At 31.4% G+C, this 26,451-nt stretch overlaps 3 protein-coding genes across 6 annotated transcripts; 2 read left to right on the top strand and 1 right to left on the bottom strand.

Annotated features, from left to right (window-relative positions):
• Positions 1-6,714: 6,714 nt before the first annotated feature.
• LOC112788839 (UDP-glycosyltransferase 89A2) lies at positions 6,715-8,565 on the top strand. The gene has a single exon (XM_025830473.3). It carries the CDS (start codon positions 6,912-6,914, stop codon positions 8,463-8,465), a length of 1,554 nt encoding a protein of 517 aa, XP_025686258.1. The 5' UTR covers positions 6,715-6,911; the 3' UTR covers positions 8,466-8,565.
• A 715-nt stretch (positions 8,566-9,280) lies between these two features.
• LOC112788840 (E3 ubiquitin-protein ligase BIG BROTHER) lies at positions 9,281-13,113 on the bottom strand. 4 transcript variants are annotated; one of them, XM_025830477.3, is made up of 10 exons: positions 12,890-13,106; positions 12,647-12,716; positions 12,025-12,101; positions 11,729-11,905; positions 11,270-11,504; positions 11,057-11,094; positions 10,875-10,919; positions 10,372-10,499; positions 9,754-9,862; positions 9,281-9,632 (listed from the first exon to the last, which is right to left on the bottom strand). In XM_025830477.3, exons 4-10 carry the CDS (start codon positions 11,870-11,872, stop codon positions 9,600-9,602), a joined length of 732 nt encoding a protein of 243 aa, XP_025686262.1. In that variant the 5' UTR covers positions 11,873-11,905; positions 12,025-12,101; positions 12,647-12,716; positions 12,890-13,106; the 3' UTR covers positions 9,281-9,599. The 4 variants fall into 4 exon arrangements, with proteins under 4 accessions (XP_025686262.1, XP_025686260.1, XP_025686259.1 ...); XM_025830475.3 differs by having other exon boundaries at positions 12,647-12,733; XM_025830474.3 differs by lacking the exon at positions 12,025-12,101 and having other exon boundaries at positions 12,647-12,733; positions 12,890-13,113.
• A 6,727-nt stretch (positions 13,114-19,840) lies between these two features.
• Positions 19,841-21,836, top strand: LOC112788841 (zinc finger protein WIP2). The gene is made up of 2 exons (XM_025830480.3): positions 19,841-20,344; positions 21,234-21,836. The coding sequence occupies exons 1-2, from the start codon at positions 19,883-19,885 to the stop codon at positions 21,684-21,686; spliced, it is 915 nt and encodes a 304-aa protein (XP_025686265.1). The 5' UTR covers positions 19,841-19,882; the 3' UTR covers positions 21,687-21,836.
• Positions 21,837-26,451: the final 4,615 nt, after the last annotated feature.

Consider the following 26,451-nt stretch of genomic DNA (forward strand, 5'->3'; position numbering starts at 1 on the left):
TCTAGACTTTATATTAAATATATACATATGAGCCTGTAGTACTAGTTGAGATCGCATGTCAGATATATAGATATAATAGAATAAGTAATAATTAGACAGATAATGTCTACATGAAGCATAGAAAACACATAAAACGTAGTAATATCATACATATATGCTCGAAGGATCATTTACTACATCATAGTTCACACCGGGTTGCGTCATTGTTTATTCATGAAAATATTTACAGACTCCATATTTATACTAACAGGCCTCGACTCACAAGAGTCACCCTAGTTTGGGACCTGTCATTCTAACTTGTTAGCCCTCTAAATGTCTATACAGAATGAGGGTAAAGACTACTACTACTACTGCTACTACTATTATAACTACTGCTGGTCACCGATCCTTGGCAGCTAAAGAAACACAAAAGTGCTGTGTGAAAAGTAAAAGAAGTCGCTTTGACCCACCAGTAATGCTAATACTACTCGCCTATCTCAAGGTTGGAAACTCATAGAAGATCTCGCCAGTTTACATATGCAGAATGGGAGAAGTAAGGGATGAGAACCTAAAGTTCCAATAGGATACTACTAAAAAAATCTAAGGATTTTCGCAGTTTAAGTATAAGATTTCGCGCAGTTATATAGATAAGTCACGCAAACAAGTATAAGCACAAGTGTATAGAAGAATAGTAACCAAGTACAAAATACAAGAAGTAGAGATAAAACACAATCACAGGTACAAGTAAGTAATCACAAACAAGGAGAAGGCAGCAACCAAGTACAATGCATATCTAGTCTTATGCAGGCCATCAACTCATGCGTTGGTTGACTATTCGCAACCCGACGTTACTTGGGAATTAGTTCTAGATATGGTTTCTGATTGCGTCCATCTGTGCATACGTGTCGACATGGTTAGGAATAACACCAGTTCATGACACCGGCAATCGTCGTAAAGTTTGATGCCATAATATGTGCACAAAAGGAAAAACAAAATTTTAACAGTTAGTGGGTAATACTCGCTTCCAAACAACCTCTAGCACCTTGAGGTTTACAGTTCTTTTTTTGTGGCACATCTCAAATGAAATTTATCTCTAAGGGACTTCTCTGTCCTTCTTTTATAAAAACTTGTGCCCAGTCTTTTTCTTAAAATATTTTAACCTTATATCATTTTACCATTCTATCCTTTTTACTTAACTTCTCTTTTTACTGTTTTTTTTATATTTTTAATGACATTTTTATCACTAATGTTATTACTTTACCATTATACTCACATATTTTCACTACAAGGTCTTTTTACCTTCATTAAGTTAATTAGTCATTTTTTATTTTGTGTTTTATGCCTAAATATTTTATTTTTACACCTAAGTATTCTAGTTTTATCGTTGAACCTTGTTTAGCGTAAAAAATTTATCGGATTAATCCTAGTAGTTTTCTATGACCAAATTACTCCTAATATTTTTATTAAAGACTAGTTTTTACCACTAGGAACCTGAAAACTAATTTACTCTTCATTAATTTATTTACTTGCTCTAATTACCATTTTTTATCGATTTACTTCTAATTTTTGTTAAAATTTTTATTTAAATTTAAAACTTTATTTTAAATATCACTTTGACCCAAATAATTTATATAACTATTAATTTACTCCTAAACCTATTCAATTCATAATTTTAATTATATCTTGTTTATATTATATTTTTAGCCTTTTTTTAATCTGAAATGACTTTTTTCACTTCTTCTTAACTCTTTTTCACCATAATTTTCGTGCTGAAATTTTTCAGAGGCACAATTTTATATTTTTCTCTATTTTTAGTGATGTTTAAGGTTTAAATCTTAAACCCTAAGTACTCCATTAATCTTTGGCTATTCCATATATTTTTCAGAGGTAAATAAGCTTCATATATTACTCAAATAACAATCTAAAATTAGAAAAGCATCACTGAATTTTTAGAATTAAAAATCAAGTACAAAATCAACACAAAGTGGCTCATATAAATACAAAAAATAAGCACAAACATATTTTAACTAATCATTGATGCGTGAGCATTTTCTCTATCTTTTTCTAGTGAATTTGCACTTGAATTACTAAGTTTAATCAAGATTTAATATATTTTATCCACTATGAATACTACTTTGAGTCGTCTGCAATTATGTTTATTTCAGGTGGCATTTTGGACAAATTTCGCAGAGTTTAAGTCAAGGCTAGAGAATGGAAAAAACGAAAAATTGATACTGTCCACTCCACACTGAACTTGAAATTTTCTAAGTTCAACATGGAGCACTAACCCTCCATCCAGTCAAGTTTGGCCTTGTCCACGCTGAACTTGAGATTTTCCAAGTTCAGCGTGGAATTCACGCACTAAGGGAAATCCATGTACTATCCCATGCTGAACTTGGGAATTTCCAAGTTCAGCGTGGATTCGAAAGAAAAGCATGGAAGCAATACGGCCTATTCCACGCTGAACTTGGAAATTTTCAAGTTCAACGTGGATCCTGATAATACCAGTGGTCCCCAATCTTCTTCCAAAAGCTGCACGCATAGTTTAATTAATTTTGATTAAATTTGTTTTTTATTTTAAAATAGAAAAAGATATTATTTTAGTTTTAGAAAATAGATTTTAAATTAATTAGGATTAGATATAAAAGGAAAGAGAATCAGCACTTCTCTTCTCTCTAACCTCATTCCGCACTTCACAGTTTACCTGAATCCTTATTTTCTCTTTGAACCATGAGAAACTAAACCTCCACTGTTAAGGTTAGGAGCTCTGTCTATTGTATGGATTGATACTATTATTTTTCTATTTTAATTCATGTACTGATTTATATTTCAAGAATTATTTTCGTTCTTTATCTTATGAATTTGGGTGGAACAAAAGTATGACCCTTTTTCTAATTGAGTTCTTGTATAACTTAGAAAAGCTCTTTACTTGAACAACAGCTTGAAAACATATTCTCCTAAATTTCTAATTATCTGGACTTAACAGGATACGTGACATATAATCCTCTTATATTTGGGTAATTAGGATTTCTGTGGCATATAAACTATAATAGAACTTCACCCTCTAATTGGAATTAAGTGACCAAGGAATTGGCGGTTGATGAATTTTAGAGGAGAATAAAAAGGTCTAAGGAATTAGGGTTTAGTCACGTATAGTTTGCCATTAATTAAATCTTGCTTGGTTAAATTAGTTAGTAAGAAAAGTCAATCTGAAAAATAGATAACTCTGAAGCCTTAACTGTTTTCTGCATATATATTTTATCTCAATTTACTGCTTGCTTATTTAATTCTCTGAATTTACTGTTTAATGTTATTGAACTCTCAAATATCATTTTCTGTTTACCTAAATAAGTAAATCACATAACCATTGTTGCTTGATCCATCAATCCTCGTGGGATCAACTCTCACTCACATGAGGTATTACTTGGTACGACCCGGTGCACTTGCCGGTTAGTTTGTGGGTTATAAATTTCGCACCAATCATAACCTTTACCTCTTATTTAATTTAGTTATTAAACTTTTCACACACTATAAAATGTATACACAAGGACATAAGCACATCTGGTGATGGTGCAATTTTTTTTTGCCGAAAGTATCATAAAAACATCGAAATTCAACTACTTTGAGCTCAAATTTCTCTAACTCCTTAGCTGTGTTCTATGGGTGCTTCAACAGGAGTTTTCTATACATGAAAGAGAGTAAAAATTTATCATGTCTACTGTTGAAAAAAAAAAGAGAAGGAACAAGAGTCTACCTTACCAAAATTTCGATATAAACACAAGAATTACCGAAAACAGGCAAAGGTTTGTGTTGATATGGCTTGATTCCTTGAAAAACACTTAAAGAAGAATGTATGAACAATAAGGAATAAGGATTAGGATATAGAGGAGTAATACAGAATTTACTCTCATTTTCTCACTCTAAAACAAGGTAAAAAGTAATAAAATGCATAAAGTGTTTGTGAATTTTGTGACCAATGCTTTCTTAAATAATAAATCACAGTCCTGCTGAATTTATGATGGTAACAGAGTCTGAAATTTTCGTGGTCAAGGGCTGGGCTTTAATGAAGAAGGGGCGTGAAAACGACGAAGCTTTGTCTGCACTTGCATGTCAAGCTTATTAGCAATTAACTGCAGTTAGTTACTCGGAGTTGAAAACACAGTAGAGAGGGATGAGGGACTGAGATAATCTCAGCCTAGAGGCTGAGAGAGGGGCGTGTTGCTTTGAAAACAAGCAAGAGGATTCGAGATCTTTAGTAGTTGTTTGCAAAATACTAGCTAGAAATTCAGTTCGAGTAACTTTTACCGTGCGGTAAAATAATTAATGGCTAATATTTATTCTTAAAAAAGTAAATCATGAATGGATGGCTTACATAACTCTTGAGACACATTTAGTTGGGTAGAAATTATTTTTACCATTGATTCTAAGACTTTCAGTTACTAGAGTTTTTCTCAGCGCACGCAAACCATCACTAAAAGTGTTTTCGGGTTTAAAAGTCTCTAGTGAGAAAAATAAATCAATGTTAAGCTAATATTTAATACCAACTAGTCAAATTTGACTTAGGGAGATTAATTACTCTCATAAAGTAAATTTTGACGTTATTAATGGTCTTTTTTATTTAAGTTTTTTTTTAAATTTTGTTTTTTTTAACCATTGGATCTGCCTCACTATTTTTTACTGGGCCGGGATTCAGGATTTTGTAAGATAGATTTTAAAATAGCAAAAAAAATCTATTTATCAAAAACTAGATTCTTACAAGACAAGGAGGTGATCCTATTGTAGCTTATGTCAAGTTCGACGAGAGAAGAGGAGGCCAACGATAGCAATGACCATAAAAGATTATTAAATGAGTCAACTATCATTTTTACCTACGAAAGTTGAAAACGCTAACACATTTGTCCATAGAAGAAGGAAATTACTATTTGTATCCATGAAACATGGTTCCGCACAACAAAATTATTCAAACACTAAAAAATTATCTAAAAACCTCAAATTACCCTTATCATCATCTGCATACCTAAAAACTCAAAATTACCCTTATTATCATCTGAATTATCATTATATTACTCTCTCTCTCTGTGTGTGTGTGTGTGAAACATGTGTATTGTTGCACCAATAACAGTAGCAGAACACATCAAATAGAGAAGAACCATAAATTAATTGAACCAGTGCAACCACATCATTACAGAAGAAACAGATCTAAGGCCACAAATTCAATTCACAAGGTGCAAGTCTACCATTTCGTCTCTATTCCTTTTCACATTCTCTAACAACAACAACAGCACCAACAACAATGATAAAGGGGTAATAGAAAATGAGAGAAAGGATGAAGGGTCTGAAGAGTACCATTCCACAACCAGGCGTTATGAAGTCATCGGTGATGGTCCTTAGCAAACTGCTCGCCCTCTAGTTCTCCGGCGACAACAACCACCAGTAGATAAAATTCTCTTCCAATCTTTTTGCGAAGCCATGGAATCCAATCCTCATCGGAGACCGCGTCCTCGCGCTTTGCAACATCTGCTCGTTGTGGATGATGGAGGTCGTGCAACGGTGCTAATGATTGGTGTATTGAAGTCGTTATGACTGATGGAGGTTGCGTGACAGTGTTTTAGAGAGTCCAGTAAATTCAAGATTTTTGGAAGCAGAGATAGGATTTGCTTTTCGACGAAGCAGGTCGAAAGTAGGAGGGCGTCGGAGGCCTTGGGAGGTAGAGGAAAAAGTGTAATGGTGGTAATTGTGGATCTTTTGGTCGCTGCAGTAATATTAGGAAAAGCCGGCGACGGAAGTCCATTGTGAAGAGGGGTGGAAATGAGAAAAATAGAAAATTAGAAAAATAAAAAAAGAAATGCGAAGAGAAAGAGATGATAATAGTAGTGATAAAGATAAGAGTAATTTGAGATTTTTAGATAATTTTTTAGTATTTGGATAATTTTATTGTACAAAATCTATATTTCATTAGTATAAATAATAATTTCTTTTTTTATGTATAGATATATCAATGCTTTCAATTTGTATGAATAAAAAGAGTAAAAACTCAATTCGGTCTTTGTCCATTTTCACAAAGGATAAAGCGATCCATGTTTTAAAAAAAAGAGACACTTCGGTCTTTAACCTTTTTATTTTGGGACAATACGATCCCTCTATTAAAAAAATAGTTAAATAATAACAAAAATTATTTTTGTGGGGATTTTATTTGTATTTTGTGGATGTTTTAAACTCCCACAAATTTTTTTTCAACAATATAACTAATTAGTGCCACTACTACCACTACCTTTTTCATCTTCATTATTATCACTCCTACTTCTATTATTTTTATTGTGTAACCATATTTTATCATCATCATTATCTCCTCTACCATTATCATCACCAATATCAATATTATCAATATTAAAGTTCTCTTCTTTCATTTCTTATTAGATGTTATTTTTTTCCTTTTAAAGATATTGTACTACAATTACTTTTTTTTGCGACATCATTTTCACCAATTATTTGTCTTCACTTAACCACCATTGAAAAAGAAATTTTTAAAAAACAAATCTATTAATAGTTTGTGGAGGTTTAAAACCTCCATAGCATACAAATAAAATTCCTACAAAACTAATTTTTGTTATTGTTTAATGAATTTTTTAATAGAAATCATATTATCCCAAAATAAAAAGGTTGAGGATCGAAGTGTCTCTTTTCTTTAATAGAAATCGCTTTGTCTTTCGTAAAAATGAACAAAGATCGAATTGGATATTTACTCGAATAAAAATGATAATTTTCTCTTATTAAATTTGTATTTTTATTTTTTATTTTTGGACAGAAACTTGGACTAACAGATCCGCCCAGACCATAAACAAAGAACCCCTGGCCCTAACCGACCCGGTACCCACTTGAATTTTCTTATCTTGAAAAGTTCCGCAGACAATAATGATTGACCCAATAATCCTATGCAGTCCAATCACTGCTTATTAGTTATTATTATGATAAACTTCATTCTTCATCTCATCGGCAGACAAACCTCGATTCAATTCTTTACACACCACAAAGCAATAAAAAAAGAAAAAAACGAAGACATGTCTTGTTCTTCCGTCAACAGTAACAACACTCACATCCTGGTGTTCCCATACCCAGCTCAAGGCCACATCCTAGCACTCCTAGACCTCACCCACAATTTAGCTCTAAGAGGTCTAATCATAACCATAATAATCACACCGAACAACCTCCCAATCCTCAAACCCCTCTTAACAACCCACCCAACAACCATCCGTACACTCACACTCCCTTTCCCTTCTCACCCTACCCTTCCGGCGCGTGTAGAACACGTCCGCGATGTTGGTAACATTGGAAATTACCCCTTCATCAACGCCCTCTCTAAACTCCAAACTCCAATCATTGAGTGTTGTAGGACCCACACTAACCCCCCTGTGGCTCTTATCTCCGATTTCTTCCTTGGCTGGACTCACCAACTCGCTGACCAACTCGGTATCAAGAGAATCGCCTTTCAGTCCAGCTCCGCTCTCTTGGCCATCATCTTCCACCGCACCTGGCCGGAGGCGCCGGCACTCAGAGCCCGTCCGGTGGTGGAGTTCCCTGACCTGCTCGGAGCCCCGTCGTTTAGGAACGAGCACCTTCCGTCGCTTCTACGACTCTATAAAGAATCGGAATCGGAATCAGAGTTCGTGAGGGAGAGCATGATCGCTAACACGACCAAAAGTTGGGGTTACATATTCAACACGTCACGTGCGCTGGAGGGTCCATATTTGGAGCACGTGAGCAAAATAATGGGACATTCGCGGGTTTTTGGGGTGGGCCCCTTGTGTTTGATTGGAGTTGGTGGCGGGTTTAATCGTGTCGATCGGAGCCCGAATACCGGATCCGGTAATGTTTTGGAGTGGCTTGATGGGTGTGAGGAAGATGGATCGGTTTTGTATGTGTGCTTTGGGAGTCAAAAGCTGTTGAGGAAGGAGCTCATGGAGGCCTTGGCGGCCGGGTTGGAAAGGTCAGGGACCCGATTCGTTTGGGTGGTGAAGGAGGCAACCACAGCAGAGCACGTGGAGAAAGGGTACGGGTCAGTGCCGGATGGGTTTGAGGATCGGGTTTTGGGTCGGGGCCTACTTGTGAGGGGATGGGCTCCACAAGTGAGCATTTTGGGTCATCGAGCTGTGGGTGGGTTCCTGAGCCATTGTGGGTGGAATTCAGTGTTGGAGGCGGTAGCAGCTGGGGTTGCTTTATTCGGATGGCCAATGGAGGCTGACCAATTTGTTAATGCATGGTGGTTGGTGGAGGTTATGGGAGTTGCTGTGATGGTATCTGATGGGGCAGATTCTCTGTTTGACCCGGATGATCTGGGTCGGGTCATACATCAGTCCATGGGTGCGGATAGCATCCAAAAGGAAAGGTCAAAAGCATTGAGAGAGGAAGCTATTAAGGCTGTCGGTGGCAGTGGAAGCTCCTCCAAGGAGTTACATGAGCTGGTTGAAGCACTAAAGCAATTGAAGTGAAGTATAAATAATTTATGGATAAAAACGTACGTGCAGTTCATGTAATTGTTTCATGTGAAATTGACAATAAAAAAACTATTAGATAATTTGACAAATTTAATTAAATTGTCATTTAACAGTTTTCGACTATCAATTTCGTATGAAAACGAATTTCCACGTTCACATGTTTTTATCATCGATTGTCTTTTCAGCTATAAGATCGAGTCATTAACCTCATTCCCGCTATGATATTACTATATTTTGGTCCACTTGATGAACTGGGATGAGATTTTTCGTTGTTTATATGCAGAGTGTAATGTAATGACCCTGAACAGTATAACGTCCATCTATACATACACTTGTGAGTCCCATTAATACATAATTGCAAATCAGAACAACACCAAGAGGAATGAAAAAACCAGAGTCTACAGTCTTTGATCCTATAAATTAGAAATGAACTCTGATTATTAGCAAATAACAACTAAAGTGCCAGCGTGAAACATTAGTTACTTCATATGTTTTTTTAAAATCAGAGATACAATACAAGCATCTCTATCTAGAGCAAACAACTTCGACTATGTCATCAAACTATATGTACAAGATTTAAGTCTGTCCAAATGCAAATGCTTGATGCCAGCACAAAATGTAGCTTTTACCTCCAATGATTGTACTATCATAAAGACTGATTAAAGCGCAGGAAAGTTAATCACTTCTTTGTCCAATGATGTAACTACCCTGATCGATAGAAGTTTAAATAATGTCATAAAATTGGTGGATACGGGATACATCATGCAATTTCAAGTGATGTACCGATCCCTTCAACAAAAACACACTTATTAAGCAGTTGACAATAAGTACGTGAATATAAGCACACTAAAAAGTTATACAAAAACAAACCATAAAATCCAGGTTATCCAATACAACACGATGCATGTCAAATTGTCAATCGTCCCATAATATTTTATAAAACTTTGGGATTATGACCCACGCCAAAGCTATCTTTGCATTTTTTTTCCCCTAAACCAAGTAATGATTCGTCTCACTAAGGAAAAAAGGAAACAAATAAATGTATTTCTATGAAAGACCCCAGACTAAAGGAGAATAGAATCATATGCAGGTTACTTCTACAAATTTGTCCGAGGTTATTTCTGTTGGCTAAAACACTTCCCTGTAACATATAGGACAAGCCTGAAAAAACATGCAGAAGAAAAACAGAGTTTAAAATCATATGAATTTCAGTGGATGCCAAATACAGTGTTTGTCACCAGAACAAGAACTAAAAGTATCAAGTTCATGATGAGTATCTTGCCTTATTGATGCTAAGCCATCTGGTCCCGCAACTAGCATGATAGAGATGTTTACAAGGCAAAGTGATCCGCTTGTCCCCTCTTTTATACTCCATCTGGCAAATCACACACCTAAACCGGACAATGTGTTAGATCAACAAATTAGCAGATAATAGTCACTATCAGTTAAAAGGAGCTGACTACTCATTTGAGTAAGCATTTTGTTCTCATTCACAGATTATGATACAGGATGTATTAGATTTTAGGACTATGATCCATAGTAAATTTGTTCTCAATGACCTTAGTATTTTTAAGATCACAAGAATCTATAAGTTCGTGGAATAATATAAATTTCCTCTTCCAGTGAGGATATGCACCTTGTCCCTTTTTACCCCATAATATATATAACTATAGAAATTAGTAGTTTGGCAAAGAAAAAGGCATATGTGATTAATATTAATCCAAAGAATAAGCTTAACATCGATTTACCCCAGAGGGAAGTTGAATTGTTAAAAAGAAGTTAATAACCGAAGAACAGGAGTAAGTTAAAAATATAAAGCTGAAACAAATATTTGACAGTAAGACATAAATGGATAATAACAGCAGCAATTGCTTTGAAACTCTAAAAACACCAATATTACCTCTCATCCTTCGACTTCTTCCTTGAGAAGAACCCACACTTGTACTTTGAAACTGGAAGCATCGAAATCTGCTCTTGGGTAAGACCACGGCTTTGGGTTCCAACAGCTTCACCTAATTCAAGTAGTTCCTGTAATAAATAATATGATCTTAAGGCAGGGAAATGGGGGGAAAACAAAGCCACATTTGCACTTGAGAAATTTTTCAAATATGGCTTAAATGGAAACATGATTCATGATAGGACACTGGAATCATTTGATCCATATTAGTGACCCATTTGGGAGGACAAAACTTAGTCCCTGTTAATATCATTTTCTAAACTAATGTTCCTTTACTTTAGTTGTTATCGACACAGTTTTCTAACTGCAGTCAACATTTCTAATTGCAAGATTAACTATTATACGTATCAAGAACATTAACCCTAAGAAAACCAGAGATATAGTAGCTGTGTTTTAAGAAGTAAATTAAGCCAATAAAGATCATAATATGAGAATCTCAATCCAACCTCGTAGGTCATGTTGTCAGGATCAATACTGTCTTGCCAAACAACCTGTAAAACATGGCAAAACTGCTTAGATATCTTTCATTGTGCTTCTCAGAGATGGAAAGCTAAAGGTAACTGCACAAATTTCTAACACAATCACAGGAGTTAACACTAAATAAATCAGGACTTTTGAAGGCAAATACCTGATAATCATTGGAATTACTATGATGTCTTCGTGGACCTGGAACAGAAGAGACAAAAAAAAACTTTAGAAAACCACCGGATGGATTACAAAAGTGGGATTACTCATTTAACTGATTTCAATCTCTTTTATCAGCTAAACAAAGCATAGGCAGAGGATCTAAATCTATCTGTTTCATATGAAAATTATCTTCAAATGAAACTCAGGAACATACACTCAATAGAATTGTCTCGTGTGGTATTGTTTACCCCTTCTCCCCATTCTGTATTTACAGCTGCAGTATGCTCATTGACAGTCGTTGAGTTTTCCAAAGGCCTCCTATATTCGTCAACCAGTGGTTCATGATGATGATTTACATCATAACCATGATTATAACGATAGTATGAAGTGCTGTCAGGTTCAGAAAGTCCAAACTTATAAAAGCTTGTAGTTGAAGGGTATGAACTTTCCTGGAATATAAATGGAATACCATTTTAATTCAACTCGAATATTATGGAACTTTCTAATAGATTTCCAGTAATACCAAAAGGATATCAAAATAATTTGCAGACAAAATGTGAAACAGAGCAGGGTATTTCCAGCAGATCTATATAATGGAAACAAGAAATGTGCAACAATTTCCACCAAAACAAAGACATAAAATGCTAAATAGAACAGAAATCTTTGCAGGCACCTGAGCATGTGATGCACCAGAAAAGATGAAATTGACATGTTCATATGTGAGACCTTCGAAATATTCAATAAAGCTTCCTGCTGTACTATAGGGATAGCTGATGTTATTGTAATGGTGGATTTCCATGTGTGGATTCCAACTCATTTTGGATCCTTTCAGCCAGACAACACAACTAGTCTGCGGAATGAATCCCCAGCAATTAACATTAAGCAGAGCAAAGACAATGAGGTGCAGAAACAGTAGAACACAACAAAATTTGTATTAATATTAACAAATTAATTAATTAAATTACATACACAAATTTAATATTCACAGATTCATCAATAAAACTTGAAGATAACTAACACGAGACAGCTACTCCTAAATTGTTAACCTGCACCCAAAAAAAGTCATACAGATATATTCAGCATGTATAAGAAGACAATTGTCAGAAAGCCATTCCTCCAATGTTAATTCCACTTGTTTTGCTCACATCACTTTTTTCTAAAATCTGCATTCCTAATCAAACAGCTCAAAAAACTAAGTGAAAAAAAAAAGCGCATTAGTACAAATGAAGCTGACAAAACTCCACCAAAACCAAAATCATGCTTTAATATATATATATATATATATATAATAAATGCAAATTGAATACAATTTTTCGCTAATTGGATTCTTAAAAAAAATGCAGCGTAGGATCATATTTTTTTTTCTGAAATAATAATATACCGAGATCTCTCGGGAAGGCACGAAGATTCATCAATGAAGAATTGAAAATACACAGACAGAAACACTGAAAAGGAAATTGTTGTGGCATCTGATCCAGTAGAAAATGCAAGCAAAACAACGAGATTATATCTCCTAAACAAACTTCAAATCCGCTGTCATTAATTCGGCTGAAACTAAACACGGCAAAAAGAGCCAAGAGAGTGGAGCCACCTGCTAAACGCGACGCAAATGCGGGAATCGAGGCAGAGAAATCCGGCAGCTGCGTCGATTGCAACAGAAGCTGAAAATGCAATGCTCCTTTACGGATCAATAACGAGAAAACAGTGTAAGATCAAGAACGATAATCGCGTGAAAAGGTAACGAAATAAACAATGGAATGAGATTGAAGAAGCTGCGAGAGAGAGAGAGAGAGAGAGAGAGAGAGAGAGAGAGGATAATGAAAATGTTAGATACCTTGATCTCGGTTTCGTTGCTTGGTGACTTGGTGAGAGAAGTGAAAATGGTGAAATGGCTTCGTCACACACTCGTTTTGTAACTCTCTCTCTCTCTCTCTCTCTCTCTCTCTCTCTCTCTCCCCCTCCTGTGGTGTGCTGCTTTACGCACACAGTGGTGCTGGTTTCAGCAACACGCCAACTCCGTTAGATAGACAGTGATCACCTGCATCGCACCTGTTTTCCAACCCCTTGCGGATTTTTTTTATTAAATATGTTGTAAAAAAATTAATTAAAGGATAGAAATATTCTCTCCATTTGGGTTGCCAAAATAATGTGATATTATTGGAGGGCGCCACGTTTAAAATATTTTTTTAAAGATATTTTTTAATAATTAAAATTTAATATATATAATTAATTAAATTATATTATTTTTATTAAAATTAGATTAGATAAATTAATTTGGCTAAAAAATCGATAAATTATATTTTAAATTAGTCTAAATTAATATTTTTTATAAAAAATAATTATAATATTTTTATTATAAAAAATAATTAAAATATTATTATTATAATTATTATTTTTATAAATTTTGATAATTCTAAATTTTAATTCTTTTTTTTTTTTACCGTTATAGGATTAGAATTTAAAATTTTTAAAATTAATATATATATATATATATAAATATTTTAGTCATTTTTTATAATAAAGTTATTGTAGTCATCTTTTATATAAAATTATATAAAAGAATATTAATTTAGATCGATTCAATGTTTGATTTATTGATTTTTGGGCAAATCAATTTATTTGATTTAATTTAGATAAAAATAATACAATTTTATCGATTATATATATTAAATTTTAATTATTTAAAAAAATAAAAAAAGACCTTTTTTAAGTGGCTCCCATTATTGGATGAATGAATGGACTCTATTCATTTAATTTATTTTATTAGTAATAATTTCAATATATATTGTCAGGAAGCATTTAATTTAATATCATAATTAGTTAAGTACAATACTATCAGAACATTGAATCATTTTAAGCATTCTTTACATATTTTTGTTATTAAAAAAGGGAAAGGAAATTGGAAGATGTGTCCTCTCTTTTTTCCCCCTTTGATTTTATTTTTTAAATCTCCACAATAGGTACGTAGAATATTATGATTTCTATGTCGCGTATTACTTATGTATAATAATCAAATATACTTTAGTAGTAATATTATTATTGCAAGGGACAAGTCTAGTTGTTGGGCTGAGTTTGGAAATAGGTGATTTCTACTCTTATATTTAGTTGGATAGAGGTGACCAAAACCAAACCACTCTGCTTTTGTTAGGAACCAACCAACAAAATTCTCCTCTACTTTCCTCCAAGTAGAACAACAATCTTGTTCTAAACTAAGAGTAATTTATATTGTTAGACTTTAATTAATTTGTAGCAAAAATAAGTAATGAGAGACCTGCGAGAAGGAACAAAAGGAAAAGGCTGTCAGGCATGTGAGGAGGGGAATCAGGGATAACATAATTGAGAAGCGAATGATCCAAAACCCTGGCGTGCAAGTGAAGTGAAGCCACTATAAAAGTATCATTCATAATTAATAATTATAATAATCATAATAATAAGCTACGGTACCCCCTTTCTTTCTTTGTTATTCGGCTGGTCATGAATAAAAGAGATTCACTCCTTGTTCACAAAGGTGAAGGGTCTCATTTTGTTCTTTTTTTTTTTTACATTGCACATTTTATTTTATGTCACATGCCATACAACATTTTAGAGAAAACGACCTTACATAGTTTACATGAACCCACATCAATCATCATCCTCTGCTTCTGCTCTCTTTCTGTTTAAGGAAAATATATATAACTTGTTATTATTCCATGGATAACAAGACAAGAGAGCTAAAATAAACTGTTGAGAATCGTGGTTAGGTTTCATAAGAATCACGCTTGAATTTAAAATTACATAATGTAACATGTTTCGAATGAAAAAATTTATATAATAAGACTGGCATAGATGCTTAATATTTACACTAATAAGTAAAATAATTATCAACCACTCAACCAGGTGTTATGTATTCCAATGCCATATTAATTATCACCTATATCATTGTAATTGTAATTTAACAATCATGCCAAGACTAGAATACAACACAATGAATGATAATCAACTACTTAATTACTCTAGTTAAGGCAAGGTATGTATGTAAAGAATATGAGTTGGTTTTATGAACAAGTAATCTTTGTTATTTCAAAAATAAAGTGTTAAGGATAAAGAAGGGACCCCACCTATTTGGTATCCAATACTTACAGCAAAAATAAAGAGAAAAATGACATCTATTAGCTAATCCAAAATTAAAAGATGGAGCTTCAAGAAAGTTAAAAAAGAAATGGCCCATTAAGATTATTTAAGACTAATGCTAGCTTTAACATGAAATCAGTCAAGTAGACTATACAATAATACATCAAAGTGTTTCTTATAAACCTGCACAGAAGAAATGAAAAAACCGCACTAAGTGAGCACTAGCAAGCAAGCCATGGAATTGTGGAAGCAACCTGATACTGATCAAAGGGTTGCACCAAGGGCCTAAATGTAATTTAGCCATGTGCGCAACATGGTCTTTCTAGAAAGATCCATTGCTGTAACTATATCTACTTCCAAACACACCCTTGATTTATGAAAATTATGTGTATATAGTAAAATTTTCCATCATTGGTGACTTTATTGGTGTGATTATATAACCAAAGATGTGTTAAGGATCGTGATTTCAACAATTTGTTTAATGAATCTGGTTAATTTTTGTTCTTCACCCACAAAGTTGTTAGTGTTGCAACTGTGAGGAGTGTTGAAGTTAGTCCTACATCAAAGAAAGCATGGAAGAGTGAGGAGTTTATAAGATGGGAGACTCATTAACTTGACACCTTAAGGTTTTGAGTTAGATGTGGTGTCTTCTCATCTTATATTCTCTCACCCGGTTGTCTTCTCATCTGCATCAAGAACAATGAATAAGATTCTTATTTAAACTATATTAAAACATACATAACTAAACATCAGTGCATTCAATCTACTAACTATATTAAACTAACCAGTGCCTTTGATTAAAATGGTCTAACAAAAAATATGTATAACATACATAATGCAACTACAGAAGCTCTGATTTTCACGGATAAGATATACTTGCTAACTAAACATCACTTAGTTAAGAATCATGCAATCATTTTCATGCTTCTAATCAGATTAGCATGTAAGCAGTAAAACAAGCACATGAAACGAACAAACTGTTCATATACAAGTTGAATAAGAATTGAAATGCCTCTTCACGAGGCAGAGTTCTTATTAGCATCCAGAAAATAGTGACAAAAATTACTAATCGCATACATGCCACAAGAATAGTGTATTATTACTATTATTATACATACATTCTGTTGGTAAATACTAAATACTGAATAGAGAACCCTTTTTTTTCATATAGAGGAGATTTTTGGTCTACAATAGACCTTTCGGTTTGGGTTCAGACCTTGATCAAATGACAAAAATATTGAAGCAGGAAAATGGGCACTATATAATTTTGGGCTTAAAGCCTGCCTTGCTTTTTGATCTAGCCCAGCAAGAGTAAACATATATTTAAAAAAAATTAGTTGATTCAACTAAAAAAAATAGTTAAATCAACTTTGGTTAGTTGAGTTATTAGCTCACTTGTCCGCTTAAACAAGATTTAAGGATTTGAATTCCGTCTTGTGTATATTGCAACCAATTGGTTATCGACAAACCTTTAAATAATCTTTGTATTCACAGCAAATTAGTACTTGATCTGCCGAATTAATAGATATCATAGAAAACAAAAAAAAAAGTTAAATACCCAAAAAAAAAGGAAACAAATAAATTAAGTGAATATTTTATACAATTATGATATTTTTCTTGGCTCCACATGGAAGAAAAATAGCTCAAATTGGATTATGTTATTATTTATAAAAGAAAGAAATAATCCATGAAAGAAAAGAAAAATTACATGCATGCATGCCATTTAAAGTATAGATGGCAAAATTATGGTACATACATAACATGAGAATATTAGATAAAGCAACTTAGAATTAAGTCAAACTAACAATAACTATTGATGAATACGTACCAACTTGAATTAATGCTTTAGCCTTAATGTTAAGGTAAAAGAATCTTTAGGGAGAAAAAAAAAGAAAAGATACTAATTGGAAAATAATTTCAACTTGGGCATGTGATTGGTTTCAAAACTCCAAATTCCAAAGTGTGTTCGGTGAACAAAAATAGCTCGTATCACTATAGATAGTGTGAGAAAAAGGAAGATGGAAGATGCATGGATAGTAGATAGTAGAAGATGGAATCAGTGAAGGGTGTTTTTGATTTGCATGTAATGTTATTAGAAGTGAAGAAAATGAGTGAGCATTATGGGAGACACCGACAGAATCTGTGTCCCTTGAGGAAGCCAAGCCGACCAAAGCGTGCAAGCCAAAGAAAAATTGCCGCTTTAACATTCCACCTAACTATCTATCTAATTTTTATCTGCTTCCCTAGGAACGGAAAATCACAATAATCCAACATGTCAAACATTCACATTGTGCATGTTCCCCTCGGAAATACTACTACTATTAACTTATTAACTACTACTATTACTATTTGCCTTATTATTATTATTATTATTATTATTATTATTATTATTATTATTATTATATTGCTAGCTAGCCATTGTTGTTTTAAAATAATAATACATGTGTTTTTTTTCTCTTTCTATTTGTTCAATTCTTAATAGTTCTTTCTGATCTGAACAAAAAACTATATTGTTTTAATGTTATAAGTTAAGAAGAGGGTTAGGATCGGCAAATTTTATAATTTGTAGTAATTAATGAGTTATTATTAGTATTTTTAATGCTATGAAATTATCTAATAGTATATAATTGTTTATTTTTATTTTTTTACTGATTAAGTATGGACCAAATTTTAATAAAATTGCTTACCCCTCCACTTTTTCATAAGTTATTAACCGTAAAATTATTAATTCATTATGGACATTATTTATTCTAAAATTTGTAAACTACTAACAAAATTACTATCATTCATTACTTATAAAAGAAATATATCAACATTAAAAAAATATATTTTTGTTTATCTTTATTAACTGATAAATTAATATCGACGTAAATATTGGAATATCTTTTGTAAATATTTATATTCAGTATTTTTAATTGTCAAAAGATATATTCTTTTTAATAATACTATTAGTATACTAAAATTAACCATTAAAATTAATTATTAAATATAAAATATATATTAAAAATAAATTAAATAATATATATTTATATACAAATACATAATAATTAATTTTGATAGTTGATTTTAGTATATATATACCTAACATAATTAATTTAAAAAAAAAGAGTTTACTCTATCTAAACGAGTAATACACATCAAAGAAGCAAAATCACACAGTAACATCAGTTTCCAATGTGTTAGGTTGCATGGCTGGTTTTCTGGTGGAAGAAGGTAATTAAATTGAAAAAGTAGAGAATTCAATAATAATAACTAGTAATACAAAAAATTCTATTCAGAAAAGTCCCGGGTGGTGGAGCCACGACAAAACAAAAACAAGAGAGCAAAAAGAACAAATAAACAAACTATTTCAGCTTCTTTTGTGTATAATAATTAGATGAAACTATACCAATGTAACTTCGGCATATTTATACTACATATTATTAATGCTTTTCTATAAAATATATTGTTTTTATATAAAAATTAAAAATAACTATTATGAAATAGTGAAAGTAAAGTAGCTAGGTGGAATACGTACAATTATAACCCACTGTTTTGTATCCAATACAAGGTAGTAGTTTCTAGTTTAAGTGAATGACTGAATGGAATAGGAATGTTTAGGTAATAACGACACGGCAAATAGTCTTCAAGACTTCAATTTCGATAAGTGACTGTGCCTTCTCTATTTTCTCTCCTACATGTTGGTTAAGTCGGTGAACATATTATTCAGCACCTCTTTTAATTTCTAGATACCACAATATATACATACATATTTATTTATTATTATGAAACATAATAGGCGTAGAATATATATATAATGAATATTTAATTTAATCATTATATTATATAAGCATCGAATAAAATTAAAGATCAATAATTATCGTTTGAAAATCTAATCATTATGTCCAAATATTTAAAAGCATAAATTTATTCGTTAAATATTAAGTATGTAGTACTAATTACTTATGAGACAATCATTATTTAATTTTACACGTATAACTACATGGAGATTTTAAACTCTCTTCATAAATAAAATAACCATATACTAGTTAAACTTTAGTTTATTATTATTATTACAACAATTATAACAGACTATATATATACCGACAATGTATACATACAACAATTTATAAACATCTAATCTAATGATATTTTTTCCCCTTAAAAAATCGAAATATAGAGATTTGTTACCAGAAAATAAATAATAAAAGAGCATAATTATTATGTAAATAAATGTAAAGAAGTAACTTTTAATTGATGAACAATAATTGATAATTTTTTATTTATTATTAAAAATTTATAGTTTAATTCTATAAGTCAATATATTTAAAATTTATAATTTTCTAGTTTAATTCTTTGTGGGTGAAGTGCCTTATTCCTTATTTTTCCTAAATAAATATAAATAATTATTGATTAAATATTAATTTAAAATAATAATATTTATTAATTATGTAATATTATTGGTGTTGATAGTGTAGAATAGTAGTGGTATAATAAGGGGTGGAAACTCAGATGTAGTCAACTTCACGTGAAGTTGATAATTGAGAGTCATTAGATTATTTAACTTATATGACTAAAATTTGATCAAACGACTCTTAACTATCAACTTCACATGAAATATAGTGACCCTGAGTTTTTCTCGTAATAAGGTTGCTACTACTATTTGTAGGTGATCATGGATGACAGTGATAGTCATATATATCCTCCTTTTATTTCTACTCTCTCTATCTCTATCTCAATGGTCATGGCAGATTCAACCTACAGCAACTCCAATAATGACTTTAATACTAACAACCTCCTTCTCTTGGATCTCAATTATTCTCCTTCTCCTTCTCCATCTTCTTCTCCTTCTACCAATTCCTTCAATTACTTTCATCCTCCACCAATCACAACAACACATCAACATCAACAACAACTAGATCTTCAATCTTCATTTTCTGCCATGGAAGTTCACAACAACAATAACAATAAGGTGCCTCTACACTTAGGGCTTCAAAGCACGGTAGTAGTACAAGATTCTTCAGTATTAGAAGAAGATGAAGAAGAAGAAAAAATCACTGTTGCTTCTGAATATGTTATGTCAAATGGAATTAACAGAGGACAGTATTGGATCCCAACACCTACTCAGATCCTCATCGGTCCTACACAGTTCGCATGCCCCCTTTGCTTCAAAACCTTCAACAGATACAATAACATGCAGGTACTCACTAATTACTTCAATTAATTTCTCTAAGGAACTGTACTTATAATTAGGGTTTCTACTTTACCTAATTTTTAGACTGCCTTTTTTCACTTTTATCTGGACCGACCTCTAATTAAACTACTGTTCTACCACACTCCTTTTGCTGTTGAGGTTACAAATATGTATATATTAATTAAACCCAGCAACATGAATTAATTAATTAAGTTTCACAAAAATGAATACAAGTAGCTGTAATATTCTCTTTCTGGGCTTCCAAACCTTTTCTTTAGTAGCAAATGACCCATGTTGTACCTAATTAGCTTCTTTAATCCTAAACATGGCCCTGTGTTGATGAAGGAGGCGCGTCCTGCTATAAATAATAATGTTAGAGTAATAATTAATAAAATAATTATTCAAAATCTTAACAGTTAAACTTAATTAACCTACATCATACAACAAAGAGACCTAATATTGGATGATATAAATAGTACTAAAAATTCAGTCCTCTATGCGTGTGGTTCCTTCCATGCTTCCCTTTTCAGCTAATTATTACATCCAAGTCATTATTACCATTTACCATTGCACCCATTCATTGGTAACTTATTTGCATACTGCTATATATATCATATTAGGGCTTGTGGTAAGTTAAAATAAATTAAAATAACTAATTTTTCATATCAAAAGTGTTTATCCTATAACATTTTCCATTAAATTTTAATTTTCATACAATATTAGTGTAAAAATAATTAATTTTTAAATTTATTATTTAATAAAAAATTATCTAAATATATTAATCTAATTAAATGATGATATAAAATTTGTTAAAGTACATCAAAATTAAACTCATTTTGGTTATGCATATATATTGGTAGCTAATGCATGAAAGGAAAACAATTTGTGTGTATAGATGCATATGTGGGGGCATGGATCTCAATATAGAAAGGGTCCAGAATCTCTAAGGGGAACACAACCAACAGCAATGTTGAAACTGCCATGTTATTGCTGTGCAGCAGGATGCAAGAACAACATAGACCACCCTAGAGCAAAACCACTCAAAGATTTCAGAACCCTTCAAACTCATTACAAGAGAAAGCATGGACTTAAACCCTTCACTTGTAGGAAGTGTTCCAAGGCATTTGCTGTGAGAGGTGATTGGAGGACTCATGAGAAGAATTGTGGGAAGCGATGGTATTGCTCTTGTGGCTCTGATTTTAAGCACAAGAGATCCCTTAAGGATCATATCAAGGCATTTGGAAATGGACACAAATCTTATGCAATTAATGACCATCTTTGTGTTGATCAAGATGATAATAATGGAGCTGCCTCTGAAGTTGAAGAAAATGATTCATTCCACTCCTAGTATAATTTAATTACATGATGCATGCTATGCTTTCTCATATATATTTTAATTTCTAGCTTAATTAGCACTCTGTTATTATTATTAGCTAGCTTAATTCCTTATGTATGTTTCCTGTTATTGCATATGTATGTAGACTAAGTAATTTTTTAACTTTCTAGATTCAATGTGTGATCAGGATTTTAATTTCAGTGGTCATATCATGCCTAAGGAATTAAATCGTTTTTCTAAAAAGGGACAGGGAAAGATTTCTAAAATTGTTTTTAATTTGCCTTATTTGGCATTCATTAACTGTTGCGACAATTAATAAATACTAAATAAGACAAGTTTTTTTTTGTCACTCACTCTTTCAAAATAAATGTGGCTTTCACTTTTTTTTAGTTCATTAAAAAAATCAATGTATTTAGACAATTTTCATACATTAATTTTTCAATAAATTCAAAAGTAAAAATAATACTTATTTTAACACGAAGTGAGTAATATTATAGACATTTTCATTGAAAATATGTCTTCAAATTTTAATATTAATTTTTATAAATTAGCCGATTTATTAAAATTTTTAAAGTTTTTTATAAAAATAATCAAATAAAATAATACAAAATAAAAGTATGTCATATTCAACTTAATATCTTAGAGTATTGTGAATTTCTCATCTTATAAAATTTTCCAAAATTGTTTTATCCGGTATGGGACAAATCCCTCCACTTGATTATCATCGCATAACTTTTTTTTATCATAATAAAAGTTAATTTATTCAAAATAAAAATTGTAACTAATTTATATATAATTATGCAACAAGAGTCATTTACAACAATTATGCATAGTCTTTATGGTAAACAACAATGCTATTGATACAATATGTTAATAAAACAGTTACTAAAATTAGTGATTAAAATAGAATACACATTAGAATATAAATATATATATGCAGTTTAATTCATTTTTAATATATTTTTTATTTTAATATTTATTTTTTAATAATAATTAAAATTCTAACTATTTAATTTTATTATCTTATTATTAGTTAAAAAGAATTAATTCTTAATAAAGTCACTATATATTTAAGAAAGAAATAAAACAAAACTAATAATCACGTACTAGCATATCATAATAGAACCAGCCATGATCAGCTTTATGAGTCGTATGATGCTGCTATATATTTTCAACTACTTTTGATGGATCATCAGCATGAAGGACCGTCAAATAATACTATGTTATAATGATTTCTGTGAAAAATGATTAGGATCTGAAGAGAACATCTTTAATTTTCATGTACTGCTATTACTATTCTTAAAGGGAAAAAACATATATGAAAATTAATACATACAAGATGAAAATTTACACCTAATTTTTTTATGTAAAATTAATAGGTAAAAATTATTAAATTATAATTTAATCAAAATCTACAAAATTATTTAATAATTTTTAATTATCAATTTCAATTGAAAATAAACAACGGTCTATAAGCCTCCCCGTTAATACAATCACCACATTCAAAACGTAAGGCACCAATTTCTGATCCTAACACTGTACGCTTTAATTTTAACATTTAGAAATAATTTTGTACTTATTTTTTTACCCTAAGGTGATTTGTTTTTCTTTATTATTTATAGCTGGCGTTTGATATAGAACAAAGACACGAATATTGAATGTGTTTTGCTTATGTCTTCATTGTTTTTTGGGAGGACAAAAACTATAAAAAGAAAAGAAAAAGAAAAAAGTTTTGAGATAGATTATTTTATATATAATTTTAATTTCAATATATTTCATCATTTCATAAAATTATCATTCAATTAGATGTATGTATTTAATTGATATTTTAAATAATAGACTTAAAAATTAATTTTTTATTAATGTAATAATAATATACGATTAATTATTTTTATTCAGACAAATAATATATAAAAATTAAATTCTTTATATATATATATATATATATATATATATATATATATATATATATATATATATTGCCCATAATTGTAAATACATTCTTTTGTATATTTATTATTTACATTCTATCTCAAGAAAATGAACTAAGTGTATGTAGAAGGGAGAAATATAATTGTTGAAGATTGAATGTTGGTGTAGGGCAGGTGAAGTAAATTTGAGAGAGAGAAAGAGATGCAGCAGGTTGAAATGTCATTTCAATTTTAAAAGTGGGTGATAAATACATAGATAGCAGAGTTTGAATTGCATATATAGATATAGAAATAATGTCATCCAACAAATTCGGGACTCCACGTTCCTTGTTGTCCCCCTTGTTTGGATGATGTTGAAAACATGGTAAAAATAATAATCATGGAAATTTAAGAAATCAAAGAGAAGGGGATGGATGGATTGCATTGCTTGTAGTTGTTGGTAATCCATTCAGAACAGTGTAACGTCAATCAGTCACAACCGCAAACCCTGTCAACTTAACAAAACAAAGATGTGATACAACATAACATAACTTTATTTTCTTTTCCATACATATATCAATATCACTCCACATGCAACACACATGTATCCACCTACAGTCTTCGTCCGCATGCACTCAACCCTAAGGGAAAGGGATTTTTAATTTCATACTTCATCTTTTAAAATTTTTAATTTTCTTTCAATATTAGTAACTTCTTTGAAAAGATAGTAAAAATAATAGAGAAAGATATCTCTATTGTTTGTTTTTGCATTCTTATATTCTTTAGTCTAGAAGGATTAATTATTGAACCACAACATTTTATAATTTCATGAACGAAATGATGATGAAAACAGAAAACTCTCGAAGTTAGAAGAGTATGACTCACACTCATCGCATGCATGATATGTCGGTTTCAGACATGGTTTGTTAATAAATTTGACTTCCATATTTTTGTTCTTGAGTTGTACTTGTAACATTTATTTGTTATATATAGGTTTAATTATTTTGTATGTCTTTATAGTTTCACTGAATTTTTAATTAGGTATTTATACTCTTTTTTTATTGGGTTTCTAGACATTAATTTTTTTATTAATTTAGTCCCTATTGTGACAAAATTGTTTGAGATAACAAAATATTCTGTTAAAAAATCGAATATTATTTTAATTTGGTTAAGAAAGCAAACTGAACCCACCTCAAAATTTTCAAAATTCCAAAACTACCCTTGACATTTTGTAGAATCCTAGCTAGCGCTTGTTCTATGAAATCAGTAGCGTTTCTTCTCTATTTATTGGTGTCGTCGTCCATCTGCATTGTCGTCATCCTTGGCAGCGTGAGCATCCTTCATCGTCCGATGTCCTTGGTCTATGTTGCACTGCTCTGCGCTATTCGTGGCAACTCCATAACACAGATGTCACTATCAAAGTATTGGTTACCTCCACAACTCTAGGAAAAGCTCTTCAATTTCTCTTAAACTGAATTCATTGAGCTGAAGAATTCAAGAAGGAAAGAAGAACGAAATTGAAAATGGGTAATCAGAAGCAGATTCTCAAAGATCCCCAATTCACACCCTTTCTCACTTCACGTTCCAACATCGACCTCAAGGTGCAAAATTCTCTTAATTAGCCTTTTCAATTTTGCGTCTTATCTCAATTTAGGGTTTTAAACCGCAATGTGCCTAATTCTCCTTCATGTATTCTTTTTTCTAGATAAATAGTAAAATTTGAGTGTGAACAAACTGAGTCAAGAATTTAGGATTTTTAATTTTTGTTTTTTTGTAGTAATTCATGATAAGTGACAAAATTTGAGCATTAGCAATAACACTCAAGAATCCAAAGAAAAATCTAGGATTCCTAAAATAAGGCTGCACCCCCTGCTACTACCCAGTTGTTGCCGTCAATGCCATTATTGTTTCTGGAGAAGATGCTACCCCATCATGTCTATGATTCATCAACCTATCCTTCTATTGCTATGGGTGATTCCTCTCAAAATGACAGAGATGCTAAGCATTTTTTGCCGTATGCGAATTGATGTCGCTAATTTATATGGATTATTGCAATTAAATTATGTAGATTAAGATTGTAATTCTGGTTAAAACTGTTGTATGCCTCAACAAAATAAGAAAGGTATTTTGTTACTTTTGAATTGCTCTGAGACTTGGTTGTTTTTGTTTATCTTTTTCTCCGGTACAATGCAATGATTTTAGAAGCACGACCAATTCTTAAAGATACTAAATCTGACCTAAATGTCATTGTTAACTTTATTGAGGTCAGATTATGAACTTATAGAAAGTGAAGATAGTAGTGAAAAAAGTGATGCTAATTCTCAGAATGTAAATTAGTTTACTTGTCAACTTACCATTGTATTTCCAAGATATTTCTATAGATTTTTTTCATCAATTATAAACTTGAAGGACTATAAGATATATAAAAAAGTTTCTTTTATAAAAGATTGTTATAAAATAGCATAATATATCATGAGACATAGTGTTAATTCAAGAATTTGCAGAAAAAATTTTGGACTGTTTGTGTCTTGTCTTTTGTTGATACTTGGGAAAATATGTATTACTTATTGTAGTCTAAATATAGAAAAAAAATTCATACCTTCAATATACTTACTTTTGAATTTTTGTCGGTCAAATTAGTTTTTTTGTTTAAAGAACTATATAGAAATAATTTTTTTTAAACAATTCGATCTGCCAAAAAGGTAACGATTTCTGAATACTTATTTATGGTGTATCATAATATAATAAAGACACAAACTATATTTCATGAATTCACACAAATGTAAAATGTTACATTATTATAATAAATACTTGAATGATGGAAACTGAATTTTATATTACTATTTTTATTTTATTTTATCCATTCT

Source organism: Arachis hypogaea, chromosome 3 (assembly GCF_003086295.3).
Source record: "Arachis hypogaea cultivar Tifrunner chromosome 3, arahy.Tifrunner.gnm2.J5K5, whole genome shotgun sequence".
In the NCBI taxonomy this organism is placed as follows: Eukaryota; Viridiplantae; Streptophyta; class Magnoliopsida; order Fabales; family Fabaceae; genus Arachis; species Arachis hypogaea.

What these genes read in the sequence shown, in the direction of transcription:
- LOC112788841 (XM_025830480.3), top strand. Translation starts at nt 19,883, where the DNA reads ATGGTCATGGCAGATTCAACCTACAGCAACTCCAATAATGACTTTAAT. An exon ending in ACAGATACAATAACATGCAG is followed by an intron (nt 20,345 to 21,233) that starts GTACTCACTAAT and finishes TTGTGTGTATAG; the next exon opens with ATGCATATGTGGGGGCATGG.
- LOC112788840 (XM_025830474.3), bottom strand. Translation starts at nt 11,872, where the DNA reads ATGAGTTGGAATCCACACATGGAAATCCACCATTACAATAACATCAGC. An exon ending in AAGAAGTCGAAGGATGAGAG is followed by an intron (nt 9,863 to 10,371) that starts GTAATATTGGTG and finishes TGTCCGGTTTAG; the next exon opens with GTGTGTGATTTGCCAGATGG. An exon ending in GATGGCTTAGCATCAATAAG is followed by an intron (nt 9,633 to 9,753) that starts GCAAGATACTCA and finishes ATGTTTTTTCAG; the next exon opens with GCTTGTCCTATATGTTACAG.
- LOC112788839 (XM_025830473.3), top strand. Translation starts at nt 6,912, where the DNA reads ATGCAGTCCAATCACTGCTTATTAGTTATTATTATGATAAACTTCATT.